Raw genomic sequence first — 9,498 nt, 5'->3', positions numbered from 1 at the left:
TACCGTAGGAGTGCTTTGGGTGTGCCAAACGTCACAACGTAACTGGGTGGCTATAAAGGTACACTACGGGTATCTCTGAAAGTGTCTGTTGGGTTGGCACGAATCGAGATTGGGATTTTGTCACTCCGTGTAAACGGAGAGGTATCTCTGGGCCCACTCGGTAGGACATCATCATAATGTGCACAATGTGACCAAGGGGTTGATCACGGGATGATGTGTTATGGAACGAGTAAAGAGACTTGCCGGTAACGAGATTGAACAAGGTATCGGTATACCGACGATCGAATCTCGGGCAAGTACCATACCGCTAGACAAAGGGAATTGTATATGGGATCGATTGAGTCCTTGACATCGTGGTTCATCCAATGAGATCATCATGGAACATGTGGGAGCTAACATGGGTATCCAGATCCCGCTGTTGGTTATTGACCGGAGAACGTCACGGTCATGTCTGCATGTCTCCCGAACCCGTAGGGTCTACACACTTAAGGTTCGATGACGCTAGGGTTATAAAGGAAGTTTGTATGTGGTTACCGAATGTTGTTCGGAGTCCCGGATGAGATCCCGGACGTCACGAGGAGTTCCGGAATGGTCCGGAGGTAAAGATTTATATATAGGAAGTCCTGTTTCGGCCATCGGGACAAGTTTCGGGGTCATCGGTATTGTACCGGGACCACCGGAAGGGTCCCGGGGGCCCACCGGGTGGGGCCACCTGCCCCGGGGGGCCACATGGGCTGTAGGGGGTGCGCCTTGGCCTACATGGGCCAAGGGAACCAGCCCCTAGAGGCCCATGCGCCAAGATATAGGAAAAAGGGGAGAGTCCTAAAGGGGGAAGGCACCTCCGAGGTGCCTTGGGGAGGATGGACTCCTCCCCCCTCCTTAGCCGCACCCCTTCCTTGGAGGAGGGGGCAAGGCTGCGCCTCCCCCCTCTCCCCTGCCCCTATATATAGTTGAGGGGAGGGAGGGCATCCATACCTGAGCCCTTGGCGCCTCCCTCCCTCCCGTGACACCTCCTCCTCTCCCGTAGGTGCTTGGCGAAGCCCTGCAGGATTGCCACGCTCCTCCATCGCCATCACGCCGTTGTGCTGCTGTTGGATGGAGTCTTCCTCAACCTCTCCCTCTCTCCTTGCTGGATCAAGGCGTGGGAGACATCGTCGAGCTGTACGTGTGTTGAACGCGGAGGTGCCGTCCGTTCGGCACTAGGATCATCGGTGATCTGAATCACGACGAGTACGACTCCATCAACCCCGTTCACTTGAACGCTTCCGCTTAGCGATCTACAAGGGTATGTAGATGCACTCTCCTTACTACTCGTTGCTGGTCTCTCCATAGATAGATCTTGGTGTTACGTAGGAAAATTTTTGAATTTCTGCTACGTTCCCCAACAGGCCTCTCCATCACCACCAAGGCCTCTGCGATGAGTTGTGAGTAGTTATTAGCTAGATGACATCTTCTCTCTCTTTGAATCTCAATACAAAGTTCTCCATCCTCTTCTTGGAGATCTATTCGATGTAACTCTTTTTGCGGTGTGTTTGTCGAGATCCGATGAATTGTGGGTGTATGATCAAATTTATCTATGAGAAATATTTGAATCTCCTCTGAATTCTTTTATGTATGATTGGTTATCTTTGCAAGTCTCTTTGAATTATCAGTTTGGTTTGGCCTACTAGATTGATCTTTCTTGCCATGGGAGAAGTGCTTAGCTTTGGGTTCAATCTTGCGGTGCTCGATCTCAGTGACAGTAGGGGAAACGACACGTATTGTATTGTTGCCATCAAGGATAAAAAGATGGGGTTTATATCATATTGCATGAGTTTATCCCTCTACATCATGTCATCTTGCTTAAGGCGTTACTCTGTTCTTATGAACTTAATACTCTAGATGCAGGCATGAGTCGGTCGATGTGTGGAGGAATAGTAGTAGATGCAGGCAGGAGTCGGTCTACTTGTTGCGGACGTGATGCCTATATACATGATCATGCCTAGATAATCTCATAACTATGCACTTTTCTATCAATTGCTCGACAGTAATTTGTTCACCCACCGTAATAATTATGCTATCTTGAGAGAAGCCACTAGTGAAACCTAAGCCCCCCCGGGTCTATCTTTTATCATATAAGTTTTTCATCTACTTTTTTATTTGCATCTTTTACTTTCCAATCTATATCATAAAAATACCAAAAATATTTATCTTATCATATTATCTCTATCAGATCTCACTTTCGCAAGTTACCGTGAAGGTATTGACAACCCCTTTATCGCGTTGGTTGCGAGGTTCTTGTTTGTTTGTGTAGGTGCGTGGGACTTTTGAGGAGTCTCCTACTGGATTGGTCCTTGGTTCTCAAAATCTGAGGGAAATACTTACGCTACTTTGCTGCATCACCCTTTCCTCTTCAAGGGAAAAACCAATGCATGCTCAAGAGGTAGCATTCTAGCAGACATCAGCGGCCATGGCGGCCGACGATGGGGTGGTGGCCATGACCACCACCTTCCGCCTTCAGGCTGCGGCGGCGGAGCAGGTGATGCCCATGGTGGCCGGTAGTGGGGTGGCGGCCATGACGGACACCTCCCGCTTTCGGGCCGTGGCGGGGGAGCGGGCGATGGCCATGGCTTTTGATGGTGGTGTGGTGGCCATGGCGACAGATAGTGGGGTGGCGGCAACGACAGCCGGCAACAGCTGCCGACGGGCGGCGGCGGTGGAGCGTGTGGTGGGTGTTCCGCGCACACCCAACAGGGACGCCACGTGCACGACAATATGCTGGGGACTCCACCGTCACCGCTGTGTAGCCTCCCAGCTGGAGCTGTCCTCTGATGACGGCAGAGTGATTGAGCAACAACGACGGACCGGTGCCATTAGCGGTTGTGGGAGAATCAGACAAGATAAGCTACAGGGAGGGAGGGGAAAATGCCATGCAGGATCCGCCGGCCGTTTGGGTTTTTATAGCAGGTCAGTAAGCATTGGGATTTTGGGGGATTTCACCGAGTCAGGCGGGAAGCTTGCGCAGGAACCTGCGCGGTTGCGCAGGAATGGCCTAACCACCGTTTGGCCAAAAGAACGCCCTCACGCGCTGCTCAAGCTTGCGTTGTAAGCCATCTGCAGCAGCGGGGTGACAAGACGTGCGAAAGGAGCATGAAAGGACACGTACACATACGGTTAATAAAAAAATGTCTGCGACTGAATTACCTACTACCCCCGGCCTGGTTTATAAGTTGTCTATGTATTTTTGTGCAAAATTTAGACTAGAGATTTAACTAATAAAATACGAATGCATGTTGCCAGAGATTATATCGTTGGATTCGTATTTGAACATAGTTTCCAATTATATAATTTTTGTAACCTACATTAACATTTTGTTGGTTAAATTTATGGTCAAAATATCGCACATAATATAAAGGGGACTAATAGACCAAGACAGAGGTAGTAGCACACGGCCGCTCCCTATGCAGCAACGCAACTGCCGATGCTACCTCTTGAGCTTGCGTTGGTTTTTCCCTTGAAGAGGAAAGGGTGATGCAGCAAAGTAGAGTAGATATTTCCCTCAGTTTGAGAACCAAGGTATCAATCCAATAGCAGACAATGCACAAAACACCGAATACCTGCACAAGAAATCAACAACTTGCACCCAATGTGATAAAGGGGTTGTCAATCCCTTCACGGTTACTTGCAAAAGTGAGATCTGATAGAGATAGATAAAAGGTAAAGTAAATATTTTTGGTACTTTTGGTTTATAGATCGAAAAGTAAAAGATTGTAAAATAATAGATCAGAAACTAGCAAGATGGAAAATAGAACTTATATGATGGAAAAGAGACCAGGGGGCCATAGGTTTCACTAGTGGCTTCTCTCAAGATAGCAAATAAAATGGTGGGTGAACAAATTACTACCGAGGAATTGATAGAAGAGCGCATAATTATGATGACATCTAAGGCAATGATCATGAACATAGGCATCACGTCCATGTCAAGTAGACCGAAACGATTTTACATCTACTACTATTACTCCACACATCGACCGCTATCCAGCATGCATATAGAGTATTAAGTTCATAAAAACGGAGTAACGCATTAAGTAAGATGACATGATGTAGAGGAATTAACTCAAGCAATATGATGAAACGCCCATCTTTTTATCCTTGATGGCAACAATACAATACGTGCCATGCTGCCCCTACTGTCACTGGGAAAGGACACCACAAGATTGAAACCAAAGCTAAGAACTTCTCCCATTGCAAGAAAAACCAATCTAGTAGGCCAAACTAAATCGATAATTCGAAGAGACTTGCAAAGACATCAAATCATGTGTATAAGAATTCAGAGAATATTCAAATAATATTCGAAGATAATCTGATCATAAATGCACAATTCATCGGATCTCGGCAAACATACCACAAAAGAGTATTACATCGAATAGATCTTCAAGAACATTGAGGAGAATATGGTATTGAGAATGAAAGAGAGAGAAGAAGCCATCTAGCTACTATCTATGGACCCGTAGGTCTGAAGTAAACTACTCACGCATCATCGGAGAGGCAATGGTGTTGATGTAGAAGCCCTTCGTGTCGAATCCCCCTCCGGCAGAGCACCGAAAAAGGTCCCTAGATGGGATCTCACAGGTATAGAAGGTTGCGGCGGTGGAAAAGTGGTTTCGTGGCTCCCCTGGAAGTTTTGGGGTATAAGAATATATATAGGCAAAGAAGCTAGGTCAGGAGGCCCACGAGGCAGGGGGCGCGCCCTACCCCACATGCGTGCCCTCCACCCTCGTGGCTGCCTTGTTGCGTCTCCAACTTCATCCCCAAGTTTCCTGGTTTGTTCTTCTCCAAGAAAGATCATCGCGAAAATTTCATTCCATTTGGACTCTGTTTGCTATTCCTTTTCTGCGAAACTCTAAAATAGGCAAAAAAAACAGAAACTGGCACTGGGCTCTAGGCTAATAGGTTAGTCACAAAAATAATATAAAATAGCATATTAATGCATATAAAACACCCAAAACAGATAATATAATGGCATGGAACAATTAAAAATTATAGATACGTTGGAGACGTATCAAGCATCCCCAAGCTTAATTCCTGCTCGTCCTCGAGTAGGTAAATGATAAAAATTGTATTTTTTATGTGGAATGCTACCTAACATATTCTTCCATGTAATTCTCTTTATTGTGGCATGAATGTTAAGATCCATAAGATTCAAAACAAAAGTTTAATATTGACATAAAAACAATAATGCTTCAAGCATACTAATAAAGCATTCATGTCTTCTCAAAATAGCATGGCCAAAGAAAGCTATCCCTACAAAATCATATAGTCTGGCTATGCTCCATCTTCATCACACAAAATATTTAAATCATGCACAACCCTGATGACAATCAAAGCAATTGTTTCATACTTTTGATGTTCTCAAACTTATTCAACTTTCACGCAATACATGAGCGTGAGCCATGGATATAGCACTATGGGTGGAATAGAATGGTGGTTGTGGAGAAGACAAAAAGAGGGAGATAGTCTCACATCAACTAGGCATATCAATGGGCTATGGAGATGCCCATCAATAGATATCAATGTGAGTGAGTATGGATTGCCATGCAACGGATGCACTAGAGCTATAAGTGTATGAAAGCTAAAAAAGAAACTAAGTGGGTGTGCATCCAACTTGCTTGCTCATGACGACCTAGCACAATTTGAGGAAGCCCATCATTGGAATATACAAGCCTAGTTCTATAATGAAAAAATCCCACTAGTATATGAAAGTGATATCATATGAGACTCTCTATCATGAAGATTATGGTGCTACTTTGAAGCACAAGTGTGGAAAAAGGATAGTAATATTGCCCTTTCTCTCTTTTCTCTCATTTTTTTATTTGGGACTTCTCTCATTTGTTGGCCTCTTTTTTTTCGTCCGGAGTCTCATCCCGACTTGTGGGGGAATCATAGCCTCCATCATCCTCTCCTCGCATGGGACAATGCTTTAATAATGAAGATCATCACACTTTTATTTACTTACAACACAATATTTAGAACAAAATATGACTCTATGTGAATGCCTCCGGCGGTGTACCGGGATGTGCAATGAATCAAGAGTGACATGTATGAAAGAATTATGAAAGGTGGCTTTGCCACAAATACGATGTCAATTACATGATCATGCAAAGAAATATGACAATGATGAAGCGTGTCATAATAAACGAAACGGTGGAAAGTTGAATGGCTATATATCTCAGAATGGCTATTAAAATGCCATAATAGGTAGGTATCACTACTGGAAACAGCTTCTTTGCCGTCTGCCATGGCAGACGGCAAAGGCATAGATCCCGAACAGCAAACATCTTTGTCGTCCGCCAGTAGACGGCAAACTATCCATCTGAACAGGTGCCAGCAAAGGCCTTCTTTGCCGTCCGCTTCCATGAAACTGACGTCAAACGATTGTGCCGTCTGCCGTCCAGGAAGAGGATGAGGAAGAGGAAGAGGAAGAGGAAGAGGAAGGAAGAAGAAGAAGAAGAAGAAGAAGAAGAGGAAGAGGAAGAGGAAGAGGAAGGGGAAGGGGAAGGGAGAGGAAGAAGAAGAAGAAGAAGAAGAAGAAGAAGAAGAAGAAGAAGAAGAGGAAGGAGGAGGAGGAGAAGAAGAAGGGGAAGGAGGAGGAGGAGGAGGAGGAGGAGGAGAAGCAGAAGAAGAAGCTAAATCATGTCATTTGTGGACTAAATAAGCTAAATTATGTCATAAATGGATTAAACAGGCTAAATAAGAAGAAAAATACCGTTATCACGGAGGTGTATGAATGGTCGGGGCTGCGCCATTGTTGGCAGACGGAGGTGAAGGACCGGTCGGGGTTCCGGCATTGGCAGACGTGAAAGGATTGGTCGATGCTTGTCGGGAGCCATGCTGAACCAAAGATCATTTCCAATAATGTCTCGTTAGCATGATGCAAACTGAAATGTGAATAGTAGTAACTAAGGACCATTGAAATCAAACTCACCGTGCCCCACTACTAGGAAAAACGCTACTAGTAGCATTGGCATACTAGTAGCGCGGGTTCCCGCGCTACTACTATGACGCTACAGCTAAATATTACCAGTAGCGCATTTTTTACCCCGCGCTACTACTAACATTTTAGTAGTAGCGCGGTTCCACCCACGCTACCACTATTTTGCACCTACTCTACTATTATCCTTAGTAGTAGTAGAAAACCATTCCCCCCATGCTACTATTATCCTAAGTAGTAGTAGCACACTATTACCCCCCACGCTACAACTAACTAATTAGACATTAAAAAAATAAAAGTCAGATGTTGTATTCATGGATGGAAATCAAGACATGTCTAGTGCAAAATAAACCAAGATCACATAACCATCTTAGCACTTGCAGCGTTAATGGACGCAACATTGAACATCTCAACTCGGAGATTCACGAGATCCCATTTAACATTAGCCGCAAACAACCAGATCACTTGTCTAGATGTAACTACAAAGACTCGGGGTTCAAACACCGGTGGACCCAAACCCTCCCTCCCGCCGGACGGTGACGTCGAGGTCCTCCACCTCGGTGACCTCCGGCGTCGCAATTCGCAATCACCTGGACGATCATCTGCACGACGCAGTCTCCGGGCTTCACGGAGAAGTCCACCTCCGAGTGGTTGAAGAGAACGACACCCACCAGGCTGTGGTAGTCCGCGTCGATCACCCCTGCGCCCATGGCAGAGAAGTAAAAACTTATTAGTTCGCGTCCTCTTTCAAATCCAATAGGTTATTTTCTTTCTTTTTAGCACATGCACATGAACCAATGGTAACAACCAGAGGCTAGACCATACTTGTTGGACAAGACATGAAGAAGGCCGGGTCCCCTTCTTGTTGAATCCAAGGAAGACACTCCCATGAGACGTGAAGAAGGCCAGCTCCCCTCCTTCTGCAAATAGCTCAGGTGCATGAAGTTGTAAGGAATATGGATACAATGAGCTCATTGTAATGTATAATAACAAGAAAAAACCATGAATCCTAAAAAAAAGATCGTTCTATGAGCTAGGTTGAAAGTTTTGAGACACAGGAAAGGATAAAGTTGGTAACAGTCTTCATTAAGAAGAACAATGGGCCGAGATTTCTCAAATGACATTTGTTTTACCAACAATGATTAGTAGTAGCATAAACATAATCTCTGATCCTTGCATAATTTATATTAACCATGAAGAAAGCCTGCAAATTGAGCGACAAAATAATCTAGCCTCAGTACACTCATAAGAACGAAATTATATATGCCGGTTTTCCAGCATACGAGGTAAGGAATCAGTCATAACAGGAACCCAACACTTGATAGAAACAATTTCAGGTATCATATATCAGTAATTATGCATAGGAGTTGCAAGCGAGGGAAAAGTCTACTTCTTTAAAACTAAAATCAGCATCCTTATGTTGTATGCATAGCACAGTACTAATTTCCATGTGATGCATAGCATGGTACTGATGTTCAAACTAATAGCACAGTACTTCATAAATAGGATTCTGCCTTCAGTAATATCTAACGAATGGGTGTGACCTACCTTATATCGTGGTAGTAACTAATGCATCACATGGTAAGATAACAAAAACTGAAATATTACATCCCAAAAGACTGGATGGTTATACCCTATCTCCATATCAGAAGAACAAGCATCATAATGCTGATCAAGCTTGCTTATGGTACTGTGTGGATAAACATATATGTACCCATCCCTGAGTTTACAAAGAAGAGTATATCTGTAACCATATAAGAGTATAAAACTGCTGTGGTACTACATACTGATGTGTTGCACAATTAGACATATGCATTGGACATCTTACTTCAATCTACTCCGCATCCAAAATGTGATTAAACTGAATTCAAAATGGTTCCTCATCGGCGCAATGGTCAGTAAATAAGAAGCATCAGAGTCGAGAATGGATGCTTACATGTTGAGACAGTGGCGTCCTCCTCTCTGATCTTCTGGAGGATGATGTCACAGAGCGATCCTTTGGAGGAGGTTTCCTTGGACATGAATGCAGCGAGGGCCTTTTCGTCCTCCTCGTCGATCTCCGTCTAACCAAAATCACCAATTTCGAGTCAGCAACAGCCAAAAAATGCAGTCCCATTTTACCGTGAACACTGACGAAGCAAGGCAAGAGCACGCACCACGCCGGCGTCGTACTCGCTCAGTGCGTCGAAGCCGTTGAACTCGTCGACGTCCTCGTCGCCATCCTCGCCATCGACAGCAGGGACGGGGAAGAACAAGGACGACATGGACGGGGCTGCGGCGGCGGCGGCTGGTGTGGCAGGGGCGGCCTGAAACAGGGATCTCAAAATTAAGGTAAAAAGAAAAACAAATGCACGCTCTCTAGAAAAATCTAAGCAGTTGTAAAAATTAAACTAATGTCAGAACAAGAATGTGTCCTTTTTCACTAAATACACTAGAGTTCCGGAAAAGAAAACTTTTCACCCTCTCTAGAAAAGCTAAGCAGTGAAGATTAGGGCTTGATACTTGGTTTTATTGTTCCACTTGACCAA

At 44.7% G+C, this 9,498-nt stretch overlaps 1 protein-coding gene across 2 annotated transcripts; it reads right to left on the bottom strand.

Moving 5' to 3' along the window:
• Positions 1 to 7,289: 7,289 nt before the first annotated feature.
• Positions 7,290 to 9,235, bottom strand: LOC119301086 (bystin-like). 2 transcript variants are annotated; one of them, XR_005146885.1, is made up of 4 exons: positions 9,127 to 9,235; positions 8,907 to 9,033; positions 7,796 to 7,890; positions 7,290 to 7,670 (listed from the first exon to the last, which is right to left on the bottom strand). XR_005146885.1 is itself a non-coding variant. In XM_037577981.1 (3 exons), the coding sequence occupies exons 1-3, from the start codon at positions 9,232 to 9,234 to the stop codon at positions 8,158 to 8,160; spliced, it is 252 nt and encodes an 83-aa protein (XP_037433878.1). In that variant the 5' UTR covers position 9,235; the 3' UTR covers positions 8,074 to 8,157. The 2 variants fall into 2 exon arrangements, 1 of the variants encoding a protein (XP_037433878.1); XM_037577981.1 differs by lacking the exons at positions 7,290 to 7,670; positions 7,796 to 7,890 and adding an exon at positions 8,074 to 8,174.
• Positions 9,236 to 9,498: the final 263 nt, after the last annotated feature.

The sequence above is a fragment of the Triticum dicoccoides genome, chromosome 1B, assembly GCF_002162155.2.
Source record: "Triticum dicoccoides isolate Atlit2015 ecotype Zavitan chromosome 1B, WEW_v2.0, whole genome shotgun sequence".
Lineage (NCBI taxonomy): Eukaryota > Viridiplantae > Streptophyta > Magnoliopsida > Poales > Poaceae > Triticum > Triticum dicoccoides.
The sequence above is the reverse complement of the archived record's forward strand: the minus strand, read 5'-3'. Positions and strand labels throughout refer to the sequence as shown.

What these genes read in the sequence shown, in the direction of transcription:
- LOC119301086 (XM_037577981.1), bottom strand. Translation starts at nt 9,234, where the DNA reads ATGTCGTCCTTGTTCTTCCCCGTCCCTGCTGTCGATGGCGAGGATGGC. An exon ending in GCGAGTACGACGCCGGCGTG is followed by an intron (nt 9,034 to 9,126) that starts GTGCGTGCTCTT and finishes GATTTTGGTTAG; the next exon opens with ACGGAGATCGACGAGGAGGA.